Source organism: Lethenteron reissneri, chromosome 8 (assembly GCF_015708825.2).
Source record: "Lethenteron reissneri isolate LAM-NWPU_2019-01 chromosome 8, ASM1570882v1, whole genome shotgun sequence".
In the NCBI taxonomy this organism is placed as follows: Eukaryota; Metazoa; Chordata; class Hyperoartia; order Petromyzontiformes; family Petromyzontidae; genus Lethenteron; species Lethenteron reissneri.
Genome location: NC_083786.1, coordinates 918,889 through 943,779, shown reverse-complemented (window position 1 = coordinate 943,779; position 24,891 = coordinate 918,889). Strand labels below are relative to the sequence as shown.

At 52.9% G+C, this 24,891-nt stretch overlaps 1 protein-coding gene across 1 annotated transcript in view; it reads left to right on the top strand.

Moving 5' to 3' along the window:
• The window catches only part of LOC133359512 (plasminogen-like), a 63,637-nt gene that overhangs the window by 19,952 nt on the left and 18,794 nt on the right, over window positions 1–24,891 (top strand). Inside the window, exon 10 of the mRNA XM_061577931.1 lies at window positions 940–1,066. Within this exon, the coding sequence (XP_061433915.1) occupies window positions 940–1,066 (127 nt within the window). The remainder of the gene's footprint in view (window positions 1–939; window positions 1,067–24,891) is intronic.

The following is a 24,891-nucleotide window of genomic DNA, read 5'->3' as shown; positions in this document are numbered from 1 at the left end:
CTCCTTTATCCGTGAATAGTAGCAAGCCCTTTTGTGTATGGAGGAGGCTAGGGTTGGCACTGCTCTGGAATTGATCCTGATAGTCCAGGAATTGGTATAATCTGCGTTCGAGTGGCAGGAATGATATGTTTTACCGAGATCTTGTACCGGTATCGTGTTGAACTTTATTGCAGCAAACTGCAGAGTAAACAGACTTGGGCTTTTCGATTTAAAGCTTTCGTGACTGCAGGGATTCATCTTCTTGGTTCTTTCGGTAAAGTCACGTAGAAGGGAAGTAATAAAATAATAAAAATAAAACATAATAAAATAAAATAATTATGTTTTATTTTTATTATTTTATTACTTCCCTTCTACGTGACTTTACCGAAAGAACCAAGAAGACAGACTTGGGCTGACTGAGAAATATAAGTCCGGGCTTTGGTCTTTGGAAAAGTTGGCAACCCCTACACGATGTGCTTTGGGAAAGCCTGAAACAAAATGTCACTGATTTTATATATATTCTTGTTATTTTAAGGCCACAGGGTTATAGACAAATGTGGTGTTATTTGTGTATGTGTACCACTGTTGATGCAGCATCACTTAATCAAAGTTGTGTTAATTTTGTAGTGTTGTGTTTTCTCAATCTAATGTATTCAATACATTTGCCAAATTAGAAAAATTACCCAAACAAGAACCTCAATTGGGATTATACACAGCAGCAGCAATCATCGCCCCCTACTCTCAGGCCAATGCTCACTTGCAGGCCAGGTGCTAAGTCACCTCGTGCTGCACAGGGACAGCTGCCACTCCAAATGTTTGAGATGAGATGTCATGCAAGCTAATTTGATTTGCTGAGGCATGTGAGCAAGTAGCATATAAGTGCAAATATTCGATGTGAATATTACTTACATTGCTTAACATTTAGTATCAATTCACAGAGTGGTGTGCTGGGTTGTGCAGAGCAGGAGGAGTGCATGCATTGCAACGGAGGGGGCTATCGAGGGAGAGTGTCTCGCACGGAGTCTGGGCGAGAATGCCAGCACTGGGCGGCACAGAGTCCTCACCAACACAACCACACGCCGGACAGGTGCGCACCACCCCCACTCCATGCACAGTGCCACCACCACCACCGTTCCAGCTTCCAGCTGCGACCCTAATCTCTGCCCTGGGTGGCACGGAGGTGGTACAGCGGAGATGCTCCTGCCTCACATCAAGAAGAGCCTTGGTTCGATTCCTGGCTCAGGTGTCTTTTTGCGTGTAGTTTGTAAGTTCTCCCCCTCTTCTGTATGGGTTTCCTCTGGGTTCTTAGGTTAGTTTCTCCCTCATCGCTGAAGATTCATAGACTGCAACTGGCATTGGCCAAAACATCCCAAAGCAAAAAAATATTCGACAATTTAAATCAATTGGGATTACACAGCAACATCGCCCCCTCCTCCCACTCCAAATACTTGGCAGGACACTCTTGAAAAAGAGTCTTGAGTATCATTGAGCTTTCCCGGGTAAACAACAATAATAACCATTTACTATTTGTATTTTTACCAGGTAAGACCCACTGAGCTATATAGCTCTTTTTCAGAAGCGATCTGGCCACAAATTAACCTTATGGCGGTACCCCGGGGTACCACAGTACCCCGGCTCTCGCATAATGTCTGTGATGTAGTAGTCTGTTGATGGTCGGCGTTGCGACAATCGACTCATCTCGACGAGCTGTACACGATGCACTATGGTGCATATGTAGAGGTGATACGCGCTGGGATGAGGGATCGTATGCCAGCGAGTAATGATTGGCTGTGTATGTGGTGACGCGCGCTGACGGTGGAGGATCAGGGGTCAGCGCGGGGTCGTGGGTTACGGGGTAATGATTGGCTGTGGGCCGGTGACGCGCTGAGAGGAAGTGACCGGGTGGCAGCGCGGTGTGATTGGCGGGGTAGCGTTAACACGCGCTGGGGAAAACGGATCGTAGAGAGAGTGCGTCGTGATTGGTTCACTAAGGAGCGATGCTCACGTCGACGTACGCATCAGCTCCGTCTCTCGTGAGCAGGGGCTATAAAAGGGGATGCACACAGGCGTGAGAGCAGTGTGTAACCAGCGAAGAATGAAGACGGGGATGAAGACCTAGGGCCCTGCGGTACCTAGTCCCGCTGTCCTAACGGGACCGGGACTCTGTGTAACCCAGAGGCGAGTGTAGTGTGTGTAGCCATAGGCATAAGGTCTACACGAGCCGAATGCATTGTGTGTAGCCAGGGACATAGGGTCTACACGAGTCGAGTGTATTGTGTAGCCAGAGGCATAGGGTCTACACGAGTGAAGGGTATCGTGTGTAGCCAGAGGCCTAGAGTTTACACGAGATTAGTGGAGTGTGAAGTCGGAAGAAAGGAGACCACACGTTGTATTTTGACACGTAAAGATTTAATAAAAAGTGTGTTCCCGTCAAGAAGTTCCTGCCGTCAATTCCCATACTTCAACTGGCGTCAGAAGTGAAACGGTCTTCCAAGCATGGATACAAGGAGGAGCCGTCGGACCCACGGGATTGACCACGGGGACAACCTCGACGACGCGGGCCAGCTGGCATCGGGGGGTGAGGAAGAGGAGTTGCCCACGGGGCAGGATCCGCCGACGGCGCCGGACGAGCGACGGGGGACTGACGCCGTGCTTCGCGAAGCGCACTCCCGTCTGGCGGAGCTGCTGCTCGCCGCCGCGTCCATCCTGGCGGAGATCAGCTCGTCGGGAGGAGCGGGGACGGCGGCCGACGTTCTACAGGGTTGCCCTGCAGATTCCCGCCAAAACGATTTGGCGATTCCCGCCATTTCATCTGCACCGACTTTTGGCGGGAACGGCCATCACCACGTGGCAGCGGTTCTCCATGCGCGCCCGCTGACGTCACCAACGCGCGCGGCGGACCGCCATCACACACCCGCCGCTGGGGCCGCCATCTTACACACCGACGGGGCGGCAGAGAGGAAGCACGAGGAGGAGGACGACTTCATCTTTCAGCAGCGCCTTCCCACGTTGTCAGCCTTCAAGGCGGAAGGCGGGGATTGGAGCCAATTTCAGCGCAGATTTTTGGCGCATCAGGAGATGTCCGCCTGGTCCGACGCTACGGCACTGCGGGCACTGCCTGCCATGCTGGACGACAACGCGCTCGCGGCCTTCACGTCCGCACGCAGGTCGGACCGCTCCACGCTCAAGGATGCGCTGGCTCTCATGTCCAAGGTCTATGGTCCTCCCTCGGCGTGCCGCCATCATTTTTATGCAAGACGGAAGGCGGACACGGAGACCGTGCTCGCCTACCGCACGGCGTTGCTTGCTCTCGCCGACGCCGCGTTCCCTCGTATGGACGAGGAGGGCCAAGATGCCATGGTTTTGGAGCAGCTGCTCAAGTTGGCGCAGGACCTGGGGGTCCCCATCAACACGGCCGATGAGACCGATATTTCGTCCTTACGGGTCGCCACAAGCATACAAGCGCACGAGGTCCTTCAACGTAAACAGGGAGTCGTCTGCAACGCTGCCGTGGCCTCAACTCCGGGCCCAGTTGTCACCGTGCCCCAAGTCGTCAGCCCACGAGAGGAGGCGTTCATCGCGGGACGACCGGGGGACTGGAGGTCGGGGGGTCGTTCGCCTCTGCGAGCGGCCCGCAAGCTGGAGCAACCGAGATCTCCGACGACTGTCATCACCTGCTATAACTGCGGCCTCCGGGGCCACGTGGCCTCCGGTTGCCGCGCCCCACGTCAGCGCGCCATGGGACCTCGGCTGGACGACGACCAAGGCCCCAAGTCGTCCCTGCAAACCCCGGCAAGTCGCGGCACCTCACATGCTTGGCCCGCATACTCGACACATATGGGTCGTCGCGTTGCGGCGGGGGAGAGCCGAGTAGAGTTCGGGGATTCGGTTCGGAGAGGGGGATTCGGCCGGGACCGGGGAGACATTAAATGGTCGGAGTTGGGGCACAGAATAGTGGCTGCCTCAGCGGGTTCATCCGTCGTTACCGGATCTATTGATGGGGTCGAGGTCAGGGTGTTAGTGGACACGGGGGCATCGGCGACTATTATATCGGATCTCATTTATAATATTCTCCCTGTACAATGTCGTCCGCTTCTTCCGGTGGATGTGCCATTTTACGCCGCTAACGGGGGATCGTTGGGCATTATCGGTCAGATTAGGGCGTCCATTTGCATTGGTGATATCAAATTGTCGGGACCCGTTTTCGTTTCGTCCTCCCTGGCGGTCCCTTGTCTATTGGGCACTGATTTTTTGGCAAAAATGCCCATCAAAATTCTCATTGATCAGCGTTGCATTGAACTACCATCGGGTCGCCGTATTTCATTTTTGACGAGCCCTAATGAAATTCGGACGGCGTGCGCTACCATACAGGCGTTAGCGACACAGACCGTGCACGTGCCCCCGGGTTCACAAATGTTAATTCCCCTCCGGTTGCGGAAGCCATGGGTGAAGGAGGCCTCGGAACAGGGCATGCTTTTGGGTCCTTCTAATAGGGCTGTTGGAGGTCTCGATTTGTCGGTGGCTCACACTTTGGTGGGGGCTGACAGGGATCCGTTTGTGATGGTTTTGAACGCTGGGGCGCGGCCGGCCGTCATTCAGCAGGGCACCGTGCTAGCTCACGCGGCGCGGGTCCCTGCAGAGGAGAGGCTGGTTGCGCAGGCTGATCCGAGTCCCACGAAAAACGTAACATTGAAGGAGGACCTCGATTGGGTTGATTCGCTGTGCGCGGACTCTGACGATTTGTCAGCGGTACAGTTGGGTGCGCTGCGCGGGTTGCTGATTAAATTTTCGGATGTCTTCAGTAAACATAAGTATGACATTGGGTGCACGGACCTGCTACGCCACCACATTGAAACGGGCGATGCGGCACCGGTCAGGCAAAATCCCTTCCGACTGAGTCCTGCTGAGAAGGAACTTGTTCAGTCGGCAGTTAACGATATGCTAGAAGCCGACATTATTTCGCCTTCCTCCAGTCCTTGGGGAGCACCTATTGTGCTCGTTAAAAAGCAGGACGGGTCCCTGCGATTTTGCGTCGATTTCCGTCGCCTGAATAAGATCTCTGTGGCCGACGCGTATCCGCTCCCCAGGATGGACGAGTCTCTCGACGCATTGTCTGGTGCGCGATACTTTTCGACTCTTGATTTATTATCCGGATTCTGGCAGTTGCCACTCGACGAAGAGTCTAAGCCTAAGACTGCATTTCGGACTCCAGGGGGCCTGTTTCAGTTTAACCGGTTACCCATGGGACTTCACTCCTCTCCGGCGACGTTTCAGCGTCTTATGGAATTGGTTTTGTCGGGCTTGCAGTGGGATACGTGCCTCATTTACCTTGACGATGTCATTGTTTTCGGTAAAACGTTCGAAGAACACCTCCAGCGATTTAGAGGGGTGTTCTTGCGAATGCGATCGGCTAAATTAAAGTTTAAACCGGCCAAATGCCACCTTTTTCGTAAATCCGTGAGGTAATTGGGTCACATTGTCGACTCTTCGGGGATTTCTACCGATCCTGCGAAGACGGACTGTGTCAGTTCGTGGCCGACGCCCACGTCAGTGTCAGACGTACGCAGTTTCATCGGTTTTGCTTCGTATTATCGCCGATTCGTTGAGCACTTCGCCACCATTGCAAAACCCTTGCACGCTCTAACGGCGAAAGGAGTGAAGTTCCGATGGGGACCGGAGGAGGAGGCTGCATTCTGCTCCCTCCGGGACGCCTTGGTTAGGGCCCCACCCTTGCGCTATCCGGACTTCGCGAGTCCCTTCTTGCTAGACACGGATGCTAGCAACACGGGCATTGGGGGAGTGCTGTCCCAAGTTGTTGGAGGGGTCGAACGAGTGGTCGCCTATGGTAGCAGGGTGTTGTCGCCGGCAGAGCAGCGCTACTGCGTCACCCGTCGCGAACTGCTTGCCATTGTTTTTTTTGTACAACAATTCAGGCCATATCTCTATGGTCGTCATTTCACGGTCCGGACGGACCACGCGGCGCTCCAGTATTCATTGCGGGTCGCCCAGCCCTCGGGCCAATTGTCGCGGTGGTTGGAAGTCCTCCAGGACTATCAGTTCACGACTACGTACCGTAAAGGGTTGCGACACACAAATGCCGATGCCCTGTCGCGGTTGTTGCCTTGTCACAAATGTGCGTGCTTATCGGGATCGGCGCGCTGTAAACCGCCGGTTACGGAAGGTAGGGAGGCGTTGGTTGCGACCGCGAGCACACCAATTGGGGATGGTCCCGCTACCCCTGGGGGTCAGGACTCGCTGCTCTCACTGTCATTGATTGAGTGGGGCCGTCTCCAAATGGCGGACAGCTCCCTGCTGGCATTGCGCCGCAAGACGGGGGGTTCCGAAGGTAACCACGACCGAACTGGCTCCTACGAGCTTAAGCAAGGCCTGTTGATGAGATGGGACAGTTTGTCCCGGCGGCATGCGATTGTGGTGCCTTCTGCTGTGAGGGGGAAGGTTGTCTTGGCCGCACACGAACGCCTCTTGCATTTGGGAGTTAACAAAACGCTTGCCCTGCTTCAGCGTGACTATTATTGGCCGGGAATGGGGGGTGACGTGGTGAATATTCTGAAGGGTTGTGTTGAGTGCGCCAGACGGAAACCACCGCCCGTGGCAGCTAATCCACCGCTGCAATCCATTCAGGTCTCGCGCACTAACGAGCTCGTTGCACTCGATATTCTGGGGCCTTTTCCGGTCACGCCTAGGGGTAATAAGTACCTGTTGGTGGGGGTCGAATATTTTACCCGGTGGCCTATGGCGTGGCCACTCGCCAACCAGTCGGCGGCGGCTGTGACGGACGCCTTTGTCCAGGGCTACGTCCTGGACAAGGGGGCTCCCGAACGCTTGCTGACTGACCAAGGGAAAAATTTTTCGAGTAAATTACTGCAAGAGGTGTGCGACCTGTTGGGTACCAAGAAGGTGCGTACCTCCCCGTACCACCCGCAGACGGACGGGATGGTGGAGAGGCTTAACAGGACATTGACTTCTATGTTGTGCCAGCAGGTGTGTGAGGCACATGTTGATTGGGACCTGCAGGTCCCTGGGGTCCTCGCCGCGTATAGAATGGCCCCCCATGCAGCTACGGGATTTTCCCCGTTTTATCTGATGTACGGTCGGGAAGCCGACCCGCCCATGGAAACGCAGCTGGGTCTGCCCGCACCACGAACTAATTCGAAATTGGCAGAGCATATTAAATTTAATATTCATAAGCTGACAGAGGCAAGGGAGGCCGCACGGCTTAATTCGCGGGCTCGCCAAATTGCAAACGAGCGGTTGCGGGCACGGAAGGTGTCCGTGCACAATTGGGAACCAGGTGACAGGGCCTGGCTGCATTGCCCTCAGGCACCCTTGGCTACGTCGCCTAAATTGTTGAAGCCGTGGCGGGGACCCGTGGAGGTCGTGCGGGTTGCACGCCCCCAGTGCGTTCAGATAAAATGGGGAAAACGCCGTTGGTACGTCCACCCCTCCCGACTGAAACCGTTCTCGCCTCCGTATGGCCTCCCCTTGTGTCATGAGGGCCGAGCATGTGACGTGACCGGCGACCCTGAGGGGGAATTGTCTTTGCCTGCTCCTCACATGTCTCCGCCTGATCCGCTCCCAGGTGTCTCGGAACTGACAGCTGCCGACCACCGGCGGCCGGATCTTGAGCGGCCGGAGCCACCGGACGGTCGCCAACGTCCCGTCCCATACGACGGACCGGCCAGACGGACTCGCGCTAGGTCGCGCTACTTTGTGTGACCTACCACGTGAGGAGTCGAGGCAGCCGGAGCGCCTCGGCACTGCGTTTAGTCGGAGTGACACTTGGCGTGCTCATTTTACGGTGTTCGCTTTTACTGTATTGTTCGTCGGGCTGTATATTGCTTCTTATTTAAGTGTTGTTGTTGTGTTGTTGTTGTTGCGTTACGGGGCACACTGGGGGGGTGGGGTTTCTTTATTACTGCGTTGACGTTAGGTTGTGTTGTTGGTTAACAGCTGGGCCGGCTGCAAGCTATGTGGGAGGGGGTGATGTAGAGGTGATACGCGCTGGGATGAGGGATCGTATGCCAGCGAGTAATGATTGGCTGTGTATGTGGTGACGCGCGCTGACGGTGGAGGATCAGGGGTCAGCGCGGGGTCGTGGGTTACGGGGTAATGATTGGCTGTGGGCCGGTGACGCGCTGAGAGGGAGTGACCGGGTGGCAGCGTGGTGTGATTGGCGGGGTAGCGTTAACACGCGCTGGGGAAAACGGATCGTAGAGAGAGTGCGTCGTGATTGGTTCACTAAGGAGCGATGCTCACGTCGACGTACGCATCAGCTCCGTCTCTCGTGAGCAGGGGCTATAAAAGGGGATGCACACAGGCGTGAGAGCAGTGTGTAACCAGCGAAGAATGAAGACGGGGATGAAGACCTAGGGCCCTGCGGTACCTAGTCCCGCTGTCCTAACGGGACCGGGACTCTGTGTAACCCAGAGGCGAGTGTAGTGTGTGTAGCCATAGGCATAAGGTCTACACGAGCCGAATGCATTGTGTGTAGCCAGGGACATAGGGTCTACACGAGTCGAGTGTATTGTGTAGCCAGAGGCATAGGGTCTACACGAGTGAAGGGTATCGTGTGTAGCCAGAGGCCTAGAGTTTACACGAGATTAGTGGAGTGTGAAGTCGGAAGAAAGGAGACCACACGTTGTATTTTGACACGTAAAGATTTAATAAAAAGTGTGTTCCCGTCAAGAAGTTCCTGCCGTCAATTCCCATACTTCACATACGAGCGTTCACGGTTTCAGTGAAATCGTCCTCGCTGCGTTTTGACATCGCGGAGTAGCACTGATTTCAGATTGATTGGTACCCAAGTCGCGGAGTTAAGTACACCCCTGGAAAAAATAGTGTCCCAGAAATAAAATATTTAATTTCCTCGGCCATTTTGTATTATTTGGTACCCTGGGGTACCGCCATAAGGATTAAATGATAGCTCAATGGAGTGGCTTATCACGTGGAAATTTAATGCAGCCCAATACTCTAAACGTGTGATGTTCATTCTAAATGTGGAGGGAAAAACTGGAGGACCCAGAAAACATTCCACACGGCCACGGTGAGAACAAACAAGCTCCAAATATACAGGAATTCGGGTCAGGATCTAACCCATGACCTCCTGTATAGCAGGCAAGGTAGTTACCATCTCACCGCCGTGGCGCCCACAACAATGTGCACCTGTGTAGTGCCATAAGAGGGGAGGGGCTGCTGGGGGCTCTGGGACCCTAGACAGATAAGCCTCGGCGCCAGGCGCTAGGATCCCAGCCAACCCAGACGCTTAAGCCCCTTGGCGCCACCAACAGGGGGGGGGGGGCTGTGTGTACTCTGTGGGATACCTGGGGGCGCACACAACCCCACAACTCGTTGGGGACGAGGCATAAAAGGGCAGCTCCCTGGCCGATCGAGGCCAGTCGCAGCTCAAGACCCAAGACCCAAGACCAGCCAGCTTAGGGAACCTGGACCCCCTCGTCCCGCTTGTCCTTGTAAGGGCCGGGACGCTGTGAGGGCCAGTGGTGGGACTCTGGGACTCCCGGCTCTACGTCCTTGTAAGGGCGAGTTCCGAGGAAGCCAGAGTCCAGAACCGCACCTTGGCTGGGTCGGGTCAGATTAGCCTCCCCTAGAGTAATTGTAGCCAGAGGACCCCAGAGCGTAGCCAGAGCAGTGTATCTAGGCTGTGTACCTAGGCTGTAACAGAGTATCAGGACTGTTGGAGTGTTGTATTGTAATAAAGAAGTTACCTCTACAAGTGTCTCCAGAACCCATTACACCTGCACCACAATGAACTTCAATGAACGCTGCTACTGTTTTGAGCAGATGTTGGAAGCCTGGTCTCAATGTGGCCTGTTAAAGCAAGTTCTTGATGGCAGCATTTCGTCCGGTTCTGAATCCGTCTTGTTCCTTGGGGATGGTATCTTCAAGCGTAGGCTTCAGCCTATGCAGCAGGAGTCGCCAAATCAGCTTTGTACCAGATGCTGGAGTGGGAAATCGAGCGGTATTTTTGAGGATACAATGCGTCCTTGCCAGGTTTAAAAACGGCTATCATTTTATCCGTTTTCCACTTCATTGGTACCACACCTAAAGGAGTGCATGTCGGTGAGGAAAGTGGCCGGCCATTTTCCCACTTGTGGTCCCAAGTTCTTGATGAATTCTGGATAAATACCATCAAGACGCACAGCTTGCACCGATTTTCATCTGGGCAATACCAGGGTCCACTTCCCCCATTGAGAAAGGATCGGAGAATGCGGAGGTTTGTTGGCATGGGTCAAGAGTGCGGTCGAGTTGTAAATTTGCCGTCTTGTGTTTTTGTCAATCCTCGCTCATGAATTGCTGATCTGCTGTCCGGCAATGTCGTCAGGGCTGACGTGGACAGGTTTATAGGCTGGTGTCACTACTGCTCTCAGCAAGCCTTAGGAGGTCCCAGGCTTTCTGGCTCGTTTTTTGTAGAGTCAAGCGCCTCTACCGTTTCACGCTGCCTTTGTCGTCTTGTCGTCTCATGTGTCTGATCAGCATTGATCAATCGGTAAAAGTTGTTGGATTTCTGGAGACCGACAGTGAGTGAAGGCTTCCCTTGTGATGTTGGCCTTGGCAGCTCGACAAGACGAGCGAAACAATGCTAGTTGACCCGCAAGAGAGGGAATCAATCCAACAGGATCCTCCATGGCCGAAGAGTAATTTGGGCCTACGATCGTTCTCAGGTTCCAGAGTGGATGAGTGGAATCTGAAGGCCGATGTGATTCTCTACAGGGCCTAAGTTGTATTCGGTAATACCCAAGTTTACGTCAGAGATGCGTTCCTGAATGGTGCGACGACGGATATCGAAACGATGGTGAAGCTGTGTTAATGCGGGCATATTCATCCCAGACGTACCCTTAACGTTACATTAAATTACAAAAAAATACTTACTCAACACTAGTGTACAGCAGTAAACTTTAAAAAAATTATAAAGGGTACAATAAGATACAGTACACTATAAAATCACGAAAATACTATAAGTGAATAATATGTTGAACTGTAGAGTACAGTACATTTCTTTATGCACGAAGCAAAGTAATTTGTGTACAGGGTAGGTGGGAGCGAAGGCTGAGGAGGCGATGGATACGAAAAAGGACGGATGATGCTGTCAGCGACGTAAGTGTAGGTTAAGGCGACGCAAATCCGGTAGTGGTAATACTAATAAAGTGAAGACATCTGCAAAACAACGTAAAAAGGGGAGAAGTTAATCGGGATATTACTGTTTTTGGAAAATCGTCGAGGTCGGTTTACATTTACGGCATTGGATCACCGTACTTATTCCGCAATAATAAACATAAATCAGGCGCGTAAAAATTTTATCCGCCGCGCTGACTTGAAAGTTCCACCGTCTTTTTCAGTCACAGAGCAGGTGTTGGTCTTCTGCCACTGCCCCATGATGTCAGTTGCTCACCTCCCCGATCGTTGGCACGCTTGACCCACAGGGTGTGGGCGGCTTTTGAAGGCGCCAACAGAGTAGGGGTGGCTTGGCCGGTGGTAGCGCTGAGACACGGTCGTTCCACGCGTGGGGGCTTGTAGCCGTTGGCAATGTTTAAGACTGAAACACAGGGAGGATTTCTCCACAATTCTGGCTGTTGCCGGTTGAGGCTGGTTGTTGTAATCATCGGCGAAACATCACGGTACTCGAATTATAAATGTTGTGGGTTTACTATTCAACACACCGGTGTGCTGAACTAGTAACTAACTGTGAATATTTTAGTAGTAGGTTTTTACCCTTTTAAACTGGTACAAAACTGACACCTTTATTCAAGGCATCATGTTTGCAATAACCACAACACAAGTAGTCAAAAAAGCAAACAAAAAGAAGCAACTCTGATAATGATAATAATATGCACTGTCCTTGAAGTTGATTGGTCCACACCCGAGACGGCTTTCTTTAGAGCAGGGGTCCTCAAACTACGGCCCGCGGGCCACATGCGGCCCACCGAGGACATTTATCCGGCCCATGGTCACTAATTGGGCTGCGCTGGTGAGCACTAATTGGGCTGCGCTGGTGAGCACTCATTGGGCTGCGGTGGTGGGCACTGATTGGGCTGTGGTGGCGAGCACTGATTTGGCTGCGCTGGTGAGCACTGATTGAGCTGCGGCGGTGGGCACTGATTGAGCTGCGGCGGTGGGCACTCATTGGGCTGCGCTGGTGAATGGTTCAATGGGCCAATTGACTGGACTTGCCCCCCAGGCCTAAGACTGCCAGCCCTCCCCTGGCTGCGCTTGACTGGCTCTCCCTCCCTCAGCTCCCTCACTTGCCCCTCGGCTCCACTCCCAGTGATATTCCTGTGTGCTGAGTAAATGATAGAGGGGTAATAACAGAGTGATCTCTGATCTCTGGAGGGGCTGCCTGCTGTTTTCCCGTGCTGGTCAGTGACAGACAGCCGAGGAGTAGGAAACCCAATTTAAATTACAGTAAGTGCATTTATATTCTGATTGCTTTTCAGTTGTATGAGGTTACTAGCGGTGAGTACCCGGCGTTGCCCGGGTGAAAAAGGCAGACACATGTAGTTATACACGCAAATCCATTGATACACAAAAATAGAGTTACACACACAAATGGACTCTCACATACATACATAGACTGAACAACAACCGCCATTCGCCACTAAGTGGCGGTGACGTCACAACAACGCTTGTGCCAGGCTATGTGCACCTTGAGGCCATGTAAAGTGTCGAACGCCCGCTGGCAAGAGGTCACGGGGCAAACCCAGATGGCACAGGTCGACTGACTGAGACGACTGGCTGATGCAGCACCTGTGGCCCCTACTGTGGCAACTTTCTGTGCTTTAGCCACCCGGCGCTCTGCTCGTTGTTATGAGCGTCGCTCCTCCGCCCTCCGTTGTTGTTGGAGGGTGACTGCCTCCAACTGGCCAGTAGCGTCTTTCAGGAGCCTCCTCCACAGTGGCTGATCTTGACACGGCTGGTACCAATCATCCGCAAGTGGACTCAGCTCCAAGTCTTCCTGTAGCACATAACTCCCATGTCTTCTCCAGCCCATGCCGCACCCGTTTAGCCCCCTCGATCCGGCGGAACAAAAGCTGTTTAGGCATGTGGTGGCTGGCCATGCGGGCTACATGACTCAGGCAACGCAGCCTTGCCTGCCGGAGGTCACCGATGGGACTTTGTCCACATCTCTCAAGGATTTGTGAGCTCCTCACACAATGCAGCCTGGTTAAAGCCAGGATGGATCGTAGGCAGGCCAGCCTAAATGTTTCTAACTGGCGAAGATTTTCCATTAGGGGGGTCCAAGTTTCGCAAGCGTAGAGAAGGGAGGGAATGACCGTGGCCGAGAACACCTGAAGCTTCGTACGGAGTGATAGACTAGGTAGCTTCCACACAGCATTACGCAGCCAATGAAAAGATACTGTAGCTCGACTGATTCGGAGTGAGACCTCTGCTGTTAAACCGGAGCCGGTCATTAGCACATTGCCCAGGGAAACTCTCCACTGTCTCCACAACTGGCCCATCACCAATTGGGAGTTGTGGGGGTGGAGTGTCCGATGGTACAAAATAGCCAGGCAGGTGCTTAGCTTTGGTTGGGCTGATGGTAAGGCCCCACCTGTTGGTGGCAAGCTCCAGGTTCAGCAGCAGCACCTGGAACTCCTCCTCCGAGTGAGCAGCCATTAGCAGATCATCGGCATACATAACGTGGTTGAGCAATAGCGAGCCATCCCTTGACCGCACCCGGGCATCGATCAGCCTCCCATTGTATCTGTAGCAGATGGGAATTCCTCCGGTACAGTCATTGAAGGCTCGACAAACTACGTGGTCCAATGTGGGAGCCAGAGGACATTCCTGTTGCACCCCAAGGTGTAAAGGGAATTGCTCTGACTCACGGCCACGTAGTTAAGACGCGGGGCCGCTCACCATCATGAAGGTCCTTAAGGATGGTGATGAGTGGGTTCGGGACTCGGAAAGCACGAAGAGCAACCCAGAGGCCAGGCCTACTGATGGTATCATAGGCCTTGAGCAGGTCAATAAAGCACACGCATGGACTAAGATGCACACATGGACCTACAGACACGCAAATAAATGAAGTTACACTGACTAACATGGAGGCATGCACACACAGCGACTAACACACACGCACATGGACTGAGACACACAAACACATCGACTTACAGACACACACATATGGACTCACACATACATAGACATGTACTTGAGATACGCACACATGGAGTTACACACACATATCGACGTACACACATACAGCGACTCACACACACTCACCGACTCGCACACAGCAATACGTGGACTAAAATACACATTAATGTAAACACACATATGTACTCACACACACACACATGGACTAAGACACACACACATGAACTTACACATACATAGACTGACACACACATAGCCCTACACACACATACACATATGGACTGTGACACACAGATATCTACTTTAGATACACAGACATGGATTAACACACATATGGACTAACACACAAACGCATTGACTTACACACACACATCGAGTGACACACACACATGTATAGACTTACACACACATGTGGACTAACACACACATATGGACTGACATACACATCGACGTACACGCACACAGATCGACTGACACACACACATGGACTAACACACACACATAAACACTTTTGACGTCCGTTCGAAAAAGACACCCACATGGAGTGAAAGACACGCATGGCTCTACACGCACACACATATGGACTCAAAGACACACACATGGACTCACACACACACACATCGACGGGCACAGCAATCCCCGATGATGGCACAGCTATCAGTATCGCAGTACTACGTATGAGTAAATAGCGTGACGTGAGCGATGAAAACAATAGAAATGCATTGAAGAAATAAGCAGAAATCACAGACTGGCAGTAGACCGTGGCAGTGTTATAAAAGCGCATAAAAAAAGGGGAAATTGAGCAACCCAAAAATCCAAAAAGAGTTTGGTGTACACAAACATAATTATTGTAACATGTCAACTCGTTTCATAATGGTAAACAATGAACCCAAGTAATTATCTTCACAAAAACAGAATTATTGTAACATCTGTGAACTTGTTTCATAATGGTAAACAATGAAGCTGAGTTTTTATCTGCACACAAACATTATTATTGTAATGTTTGTCAACTAATGTATTTAACAATAATAAATAATGGACTTGAGTTGTTAGCATAAGAAGCAAGGAAATTTGTACTTAGCATAGGCGTGTTGAGGCCTTGTGCGATGCGTAGCCCCCATCCTGGCCTACATTGGCGAGGCGCGGAGTTGGCACGTTGCCAGGCTTGGGGCTGGGCCGCTACCCCCTCTCCAACATCCGCCGCCCGTGCAAGAATAATGCTATGTAAGCAGTAAAATATTATTATCTACGGAGTCTGTAGTATAAACTGAACGCATCGTGTTGGGGGGGGGCGAAGAGGACATGACACTGTGAAGAAATATCCACAGCGTCATGTGTGTATGTGTTGACTGTAAAACGCGTAAAAGAAAATGTCTCCCGTGAGCTGGAGCGAACGCGCATGACTTGGCAGGGTCCGCCCCCCCCCCCCCCACGCAATTGGCGTCACTTGGTACAGTCGATGTCGTGCAATAAGTAAATAATGAATAATAGAAAAGGCACAAATGTGTTACTTAAACTACTTTAAAGTTTACGGACGGGAAAACGGAATAGCCTATACCCACCACGGGGCTTAGGGCGTGCCGCCTGGCAAATTATTTCAGTGTTAAACACCACCGTCCGAGAGCCAAATCCCCCGCAAGCGCGAGCACACGGAGACTTTTATATAGAAAAAGAAATAAGAAAGAAAAGAAAAAGAAAAGAAAGAAAATAAAGAAAAGAAGAAAGAAGAAGAAAGAAAATATATGTTGTATGTTGTGTAAGCCCCGGTTCATACTGTTGCGATCTCTGAGCAGTGCGAGTTCAGCCATATGCTTGTATGGCTGAACTTGCATTAGATTTGGAAGAAAAAAGGCACATGTGCCTTCTTTTTTCCTGCAGTGGAATCGGATCGCATGGGTCTTCTCCCCCATGCGATCAGATTCATATGCGAGTTCACAGATCGCACTGCGATCTGTGAACAAAACTGCACCAGTATGAGCCTGGGGTAAAAGCGGAGTTCCCCCAATCAGACTGCATTGATGGGCAGTGCAGTCTGTATGTCTGGGCAAAGTTATTGCTGGTATATTGTTTTTGTAGCGCTGTATATATATTGGTATTTTACTAATAGAAATTTTGACTCCCTAGGAAACAATGATGTCAAGAAAGAGAAAAATTGACTCGGAGTGTAGGATATTCAAAGAACAGTGGACTTATGATTACTTTTTCATGCAGTACAAGGAAAGAGCTGTGTGTCTGATATGCCAAAATATAGTGTCTGTTCAAAGAATACAATTTACGTCGACACTATGAAACTCAACATGAAGATAAATATGATTGTTTGGTCGGAGAAGTGAAAAAAGATAAAATATTAAAACTGAAAAATACATTAACAACTCAGCAAAATACTTTTGTGAAGCAGAAGCAGCTAAATATTTCATCACTGCGAACAAGTTTTCAAGTTGCCAAGCTAATAGCGTGCACTGGCAGACCATTCGTGGAAGGAGAATTTGTTAAATAATGCCTTCTTTCTGTTGCCAAAGAGATGTGTCCAGAGAAGGCCGATTTATTTAGTACAGTGAGTCTTTCAGGACCTACAATTACACGGAGGATTGAAGAAATGGGAGAGAATTTGCATCAGCATTTGCAAAACTCCACAAAAAAAACTTTCCTATTTTTCCTTGGCACTCGACTAAAGCAATGATGTTCGTGATTCTGCACAACTTCTAATTTTTATTCGTGGGACGAATGACTATTTCGAAGTCACAGAAGAGCTTGCTGCACTGCAAAGCATCAAAGGAACAACTACAGGAGAGGATATCTATGCAAAGGTTTGCCAAACTGTGAATGGTTTGGAGCTGAACTGGGCTAAACTAGCCAGTGTGACAACTAATGGTGCTTTTAGCATGGTGAGGTCTAAGAAAGGAGTAATTGCTCGCATTAACCAAGAGATGGACAAACATAACCATTCTCATCCAATAGCCATACACTGCCTCATCCACCAACAAGTGCTGTGTAGTAAATCACTGAAGTAGGACTCTGTTAACTTCATTAGAGCTCATGCACTAAACCACAAACAATTTCAGGAATTTCTGTCTGAGCTAAATGTTGACTATGAAGATGTTCTGTACCACACAGAAGTCTGTTGGCTGAGTCGAGGGAGAGTTTTGAAACGTTTCTATGACTTACTTCCACAGATTACAGCTTTTCTGCTTTCAAAAAACAAAGAAGTACCAGAGCTCAATGATGCAGAATGTAAATGGCACCTTGACTTTCTGACAGATGTAACAGAGCTACTCAACAGTTTCAATGTGCAACTTCAAGGAAAGGGGAAGCTCATCTGTGATATGCAATCACATGTCAAAGCATTTGAAGTAAAATTAGGCCTCCTCATCAAACAAGTGAAGGAGGAAAACTTCTGCCATCTCCCCACAACTCAAAATCTGTTAGCAGAAAAACCATTGGTTGCATTCCCAAACAAAACATGTGTGGATTCACTGGAAAAATTGCAAAAGGAGTTCCAATTTAGATTTAAAGAGCTTCATCTCCATGAACAGGACATACAGCTTTTCTGTAACCCATTTTCTATTGACATTGAAAATGTGGATACAATTTACCAAATGGAACTGGCTGAACTGCAGAATTGCGACTCTCTGAAAGACGCATTCAAGTCAAGCAGCCTTCATAATTTCTATGGATCTCTCCTCTCTGAGACATATCCTCATCTCAGGAACCATGCACTCAAAATGGCAACCATCTTTGGCAGCACTTATGTCTGTGAACAGACTTTTTCCAGAATGAAACATTTGAAATCTCCAACCAGATCTAGACTAACGGATGCACACTTGCATCACTTGTTACGACTAGCAGTGACATTGGCAAGTTTGTTGATTTAACTTTACTTGTTCTTCATTTTAAATATTGTATTTGTTCCCGTTTTGTTTCTTCACTTCAAAATAAGATATATGCAGTGTGAATAGGAATTTGTTAATAGTTTTTTAAACTATAGTCCGGCCCTCCAACGGTCTGAGGGACAGTGAACTGGCCCCCTGTTTAAAAAGTTTGAGGACCCCTGCTTTAGAGCCTAGTCCCCATTGGTGTTGGACCAGATGACACCCCGGCCCTCCAACGGTCTGAGGGACAGTGAACTGGCCCCCTGTTTAAAAAGTTTGAGGACCCCTGCTTTAGAGCCTAGTCCCCATTGGTGTTGGACCAGATGACACCAGAAGGCGTACAACTCAAACACAGTGCAATATCAGAGTATTGAGAGCTCGGGGTAAGCATTTACACTATGAGATCTCTTTTACCAGTGGCAAAATATAGTAGTAGGTTTTTACCCTTTTAAACTGGTACAAAACTGACACCTTTATTCAAGGCATCATGTTTGCAATAACCACAACACAAGTAGTCAAAAAAGCAAACAAAAAGAAGTAACTCTGATAATGATAATAATATGCACTGTCCTTGAAGTTGATTGGTCCACACCCGAGACGGCTTTCTTTAGAGCCTAGTCCCCATTGGTGTTGGACCAGATGACACCAGAAGGCGTACAACTCAAACACAGTGCAATATCAGAGTATTGAGAGCTCGGGGTAAGCATTTACACTATGAGATCTCTTTTACCAGTGGCAAAATATAGTAGTAGGTTTTTACCCTTTTAAACTGGTACAAAACTGACACCTTTATTCAAGGCATCATGTTTGCAATAACCACGCCTTCTGGTGTCATCTGGTCCAACACCAATGGGGACTAGGCTCTAAAGAAAGCCGTCTCGGGTGTGGACCAATCAACTTCAAGGACAGTGCATATTATTATCATTATCAGAGTTGCTTCTTTTTGTTTGCTTTTTTTACTACTTGTGTTGTGGTTATTGCAAATGTAAAGGGGGAGCCGACACCAGATTGCAGGGGTCTCGTCCTTTATTCCTTTTCTTCCATCCACACTTGTCCCCAGCCGTCCCAATATCGTTCCCGCCAAAGCCCCCTCTTCCCGCCCGTTCTCCTCTTATATCTCCTCGATGACCCCTCCCACTAACCCACCTATTGGTGGGAATCCTTCCCCTGACACTCCTACATCACCCCCCCCCCCCCCCCCCCCCGGAGAAAAAATAACCGTCCTCGGTTCTGCCTCCCCCATGGACCATTTAAGTCTCCCCATGCCTCCCACCACTGACAGTGACGACAGCCCTTAACCCCCCCACAACTATACAATGCAATATAACATAACGAAATCAATTGCGCGGCCTGCCCAGGTCTCCAGCCAGCATCCCGTAACAGCCCGGACATCCACAGGCAGCAGATGACCGTGGCGGCCCGCTCCTTCGAAGGCCCTCTCGTCGCGGTCCCTGGTTCGGTGGTGCCGGTGTCGCCTTGCCTGGCGCCGCTGTCTCTCCGGCCCCCGCTCGTGCCGCCGCTCCGTCAGGTCTCACATGGGGTGCTGTAGGTGACAAGGGAAAACAGGGCACCGAACCCCCTGCCGATCGGCGCGTGGTGGTCGGCGACCTTGGCCTGGGTAGGGATGATGATGATGTTGGCAGTGATGTTGGTGGTGATGTTGGTGAAGATGACGGTGGAGAGATGTATGGCTTAAGGCGGGTGGGGTGTACAAACCATCGTCGCTTACCCAGTTGGACCTGAACGCACTGCGGTCGGAGTGCTTTAATGACCTCGACCGGCCCTTTCCAGGGTCGGTGCAGCTTTGGTGAGAGACCAACCGGCACCTGAGGACAGTGTAGCCATGCCTGGTCCCCGACTTTAAAGGGCTTGGCTGTCACTGTCCTCTCCCGTATCCGTACATTACTCTCTTGGCTCGTGGCCGATGCGGCCTCGGCTGCTTGGCGGGCCTCTCTCAAATAAATGAGGGAGGTCTTTAATGCCTTCGGCCATGCGTCAGCTCTTGCGGGAATGTCCGTCAGCTGCACCTCAATAGGCGGAACGGGATCCCGTCCGTACATCAGGAAAAACGGCGAGAACCCCGTCGCCGCGTGCGGGGCCACCCTGTACGCCGCTAAGACCGATGGAATGTGAAGGTCCCAGTCGGAATGGTTTTCGTCCACCACTTGGGACAGCATGGTCCGCTATGGTGCGGTTAAGTCGCTTTACCACCCCATCGGTCTGGGGATGATATACGTAGATGTTCGGACCTTTTTAGTGCTCAGGATAGAGCAGACGTCCTTCAATAGCTGTGAGGAGAAATTCCTGCCCTGATCTGTGAGCAACCGCTCCGGTGCCCCCTTATCAAGGACATAGCCTCCCACGAAGGCATCGGCGATGGTCTGTGCCGTTTGGTCCGGGAGGGCCCACGCCATCGGCCACCTCGTGCAGTACTCGACTCCAACCAACAGGTATTTATTTCCCCGTGGCGTGACCGGCAGTGGTCCCAGGATGTCCAACGCAACCAATTCGTTGACCCTGGTCACCGTGATGGGCTGTAGGGGCGCCCGGCTTACCCGGGGTGGTGGCTTTCGCCGCGCACATTCGACGCAGGTAGCGACCCATCGATGCACGTCAGCGGTCATACCTGGCCAAAAGTACCGACCCTGTAATGTGTACAGTGTCTTCCGCCCCGCCAAGTGCAGCAGCTGACGGCCATGTATGTCCATAACCAATTGTTGACGCAGCGACTCCGGAACTACCAGGCATCGCCGGCGCCCTGTCGGGTCCCATCGCATGAGGAGGTCCTCCCATACGATGTACTCCTCCCCCCCTGCCTCTGCTGAGGCGCGTAGCGTTCGCAGTGGGGCTTCCTCCAGCTGTAGCCGTCTCCAATCGTGCAAGGTCAGCCCCAGGTCGTGGTCGGTCAGCTGGACCTCACCCTGTGCGCCCTCTGCCGTGCGTACGGGAGCGATGACCGTCCCCTCCGGCCTCGCCTCCTTGCAGCGTGCCCCGCCTGTGGTGCATGCACAAGGGCCCTGGGGCGCCAGTCGGGACAATGCGTCTGTGTTGGCATGTCTGGTCCCTTTGCGATGCACTACTTGGTACCTGTACTCCTGCAGGCGCTCTATCCATCTGGCCAGCTGGCCCGAAGGCTGGTCGATGCGGAGCAAATACTGCAAGGCCGCATGGTCAGTGCGGACCGTAAATTTGCGACCATACAAGTAGGGTCGGAATTGCTGCACGAAGTGAACGACTGCTAGGAGTTCCCTACGTGTGACGCAGTAGCGCTGCTCCGCTGATGAAAGCACGTGACTACCATAGGCGATAACCACCTCCCGACCCTGCTGGACTTGCGACAAAACACTGCCAATGCCCACATCGCTGGCGTCCGTGTCCAGGATAAAGGGGAGGCCAAAATCCGGAAAGGCCAATGGTGGTGCATCTGTCAGACATGAGCGCAGCTGCTGGAATGCCTCTTCCTCCAGAGGGCCCCAATAAAACCTCTGGTTCTTCGCCGTCAACACGTGCAAGGGCTTGGCAATGGTTGCGAAGTTGGGCACAAACCGACGGTAGTAAGAAACGAAACCCACAAACCGGCGTACCTCTGGAACCGTTGTGGGAACAGCCCAGGCCATCACGCAGGCCGTCTTTTCCGGGTTTGTAGCCACTCCAGACTCACTGACGACGTGGCCCAAGTAGCGTACCGACGACTGCATAAGGTGGCACTTCGACGGCTTGAGCTTCAAGTTCGCGTTCCGGAACCGCAGGAATACCTGACATAATCGGTCAATGTGTTCCTCGAATGATCGGCTGAAGACAATGACGTCATCCAGGTAGATGAGGCACGTTTCCCATTGGAGGCCTGCTAAGGCCAACTCCATTATGCGTTGGAACGTCGCCAGCGCAGTCTGGAGGCCCATAGGCAGGCAGTTGAACTCAAACAGGCCCTGTGGTGTCCGGAACGCTGTTTTAGGCCGGGAGTCTGCGTCTAGTGGGACCTGCCAGAACCCGGACAATAAATCCAGCGTACTGAAAAATTTTGCTCCCGCCAGTGCATCCAATGAGTCGTCGATACGTGGTAGGGGATATGCGTCGGCCAGCGTGACGGCATTGAGGCGTCGGAAGTCCACACAGAATCTCAGTGATCCATCTGACTTCTTGACTAGGACCACCGGTGCCCCCTAGGGACTCGAGGATGGAGAAATTATGTCGGCCCGCAGCATCTCCTGCACCGCTTGTTGAATGCCCTTTTTCCATTGGGCTCATTCTATATGTGTTTTGGCGCAAGAGTGCGGCATCTCCCGTGTTGATGTGGTGCTGCGACAGATTTGTGCGCCCTAGGTCGAACGGTCCCCGGCTGAATACGTCCGAGAACTCCTGCAATAACGAGTGCAGCTGCTGTTTCTGGTCCATCCACGATTCGGCCCCTCTGTCCTCGGACTGGCTGATGCTGCCTACAAGCTCGGGCTCTGTCCCTGGGGCTCCTAGTGACAAGGGACTAACGTGGGCCAGAACTGTTCCCTCCTGCACCGTCGCTGTTCTATCGGAGGTGTTCAACACCTGAATGAACAGATGCTGGTTCCTCTGTACAATAGTTTCGGCTCCCACCAGCGCATGGCGATCCATGGCAGCTGACGCCGGAGACACCAGGATGGGTGAGTCTGGTCGGGCTGTCACGAGGGGGGACCGATATTGCAGCGGAATTAGCATCTGGGCTGCCGGGGGAATGGAGACAGACTTACTGACCAGAGCCTGCACGTAGGGTACACCCCGGCTGGCCCCCTCCACCTTTAGGAAATGGAGATGCGTTCCCTGGACTTCCACCCGCCCATTGGCCAGATCGATTTTCATTGGCATCCGCCTCAGAAAGTCCGTCCCCAACAGGCAGGGTACGGGCAACGTTGCGGAGACAAGGATGGGTCCTGCTACCGAAAGCTGCCCAATCTGTATCGGGGCTTCAACCTGGCCCAGGAAGCCCATGCTGCCTCCATTTGCTGCAATGAACGTTGTCTTGACGGGGACTAAAGGTCGAATTTTATCCGGCAGCATCTCGTGCATGGTGCTCGAGATGATCGTGGCTGATGCCCCCGTATCCACCAAGATACGTGCCGACACTCCCGCGATTTCACCGACCAGGACCGAGGTTCCTGACGTGGCCGCTACCACCCGCCTTGCCAGCTTCCTCCATTGTGTGGCTGAGTCCGACCACTGACCAGGCGGCAGTCTCGTTATCCTGTGGTGCATGGTGAGATGATGGGGGATGGATGTGAATGGACCGAAGATGGGGTTCCTCCCTTTGGAGTGCGTTGCAGCAGGGTGAACGCACCCTTGTTACATAGTGTGGGTTGCGGGCTGGGCTCTCTATGTGGTGCAAATTGCCCCCCCTTGGTGACGTAGGATGGGCCCCCCTTGTGGTGTGGGGGGGCCCCCCCATTGTAGGGGCCGGTGGGGACTGGGGGTGGGCCTTCCTGTGAGCCCCTCCCTTCTCCCCTCCCTTTCCTTTGTCATGGGGGCGTGGTCCCCCTGGTTCCGTCTCGCTCTGCCGCAAAGCGGTGGCGAGGCGGGCCGTGGAACTGCTCCAGGGCGCAATGTCAATCTTGTGGGCTGCCTCCGCCCCAGGGCCATTGCCCCTGGCAACTCGCCGGCGTCGCAGGTAACTGGTGACGTCACGCCCGCCCGCGACGTCACCTCCGCCCGCAACGTCACCTCCGCCCGCGACGTCACGTCCACCCGCGACGTCACCTCCGCCCGCGACGTCCCTCCCGGCCTCGGCGCGATTCCCGGCGCGGTCCACGGCCCCGGCGCAATTCCCGGCGCGATCCGCGACACCACTTTTGGCCGCGACGTCACTTCCGGATGCAACGTCACGTCCGTTCGCGACGCCACTCCGGGTCGCGACGCCACTTCTGGTCGCGACGCAATCACCGGCCCCGGCGCTATCCCCGGCGCGATCCCCTTCCCCCGACCCGGACAATGGGAACCGGGGAACGACACTGACGGCGCCCACCCCGAGGAGACTCCCGGTAAGTTCGCGGCGTCGGAATTGTAATTGCTCGGCCCGACCGAGAGGCCGGGCGGGATGGCGTCACTCGCCTGGATCCTGTTGGCGTTCGGCCCCGGCGGGTTCCAGGTGACGTTGGTGGCCTCCGGCTCCGTGCGACACCCCCTCGCCACATGCCCCTCTCGACCACAACGGTGGCAGACCCACGGGGCGTTCCATCGGGGGGGGCTCGGCGCGATGTTGTAGAGGCGGCTGCCAGCGACGCGGCAGCTGGTCGCGCCCCTGGTCCCTCTGCTCCGCCAGTCCCCGGATCGCCGCGTACACCTCCCGCAGCGATGGCTCCGTCTCAGACGTCGGGGGTCTGTTCCCAGCTGCCCCACAGGCAGCCTGTGGCGACGGTGCAGGTTCGGCGGTTGGTGTCGCTGGACCCAGTAGCGCCGCGGCAACGGCTCGGCTGTTCCCCCCCGCCGCGCCAGCCACCGGGCCCACGGGTGGCGCCCGGCCCATGACCTGCTCGTGGGCTTGGATGGTCCGGGCAGCCCACAGCGAGGTGCGTTCCCCCGGCGTCACCACGGGCATTACAACGCCGGCGCGGCAAGCGTAGGCGATGAGGTGCTCGACCACGAGGTCCTCGAGCGCTTCTTCAGCCAGGCGAGGGAAAGCTCTCCTCGCCAACACGAGCAGCGCACCCCTGTAGGCTAAAGGGGATTCTTTAGCCCCTCGCTGGCGATCCTAGAACCGTTTAAAGGCTCCTTCCACCGGGCAATAGATCTCCCCCAAAGCCTCGTAGGCCGCCTGTAGTGTGGTCTTGCTGTACGAGGGAAGGGAGGTGTAAGAGAAGAGTGCTTCCTTGCCCAGAACGGATGGCAGCGCTCGTAGTGCCTCTTCGTCTGTCCACTCGAGAGCATGGAAGGCAGCCTCGAATCG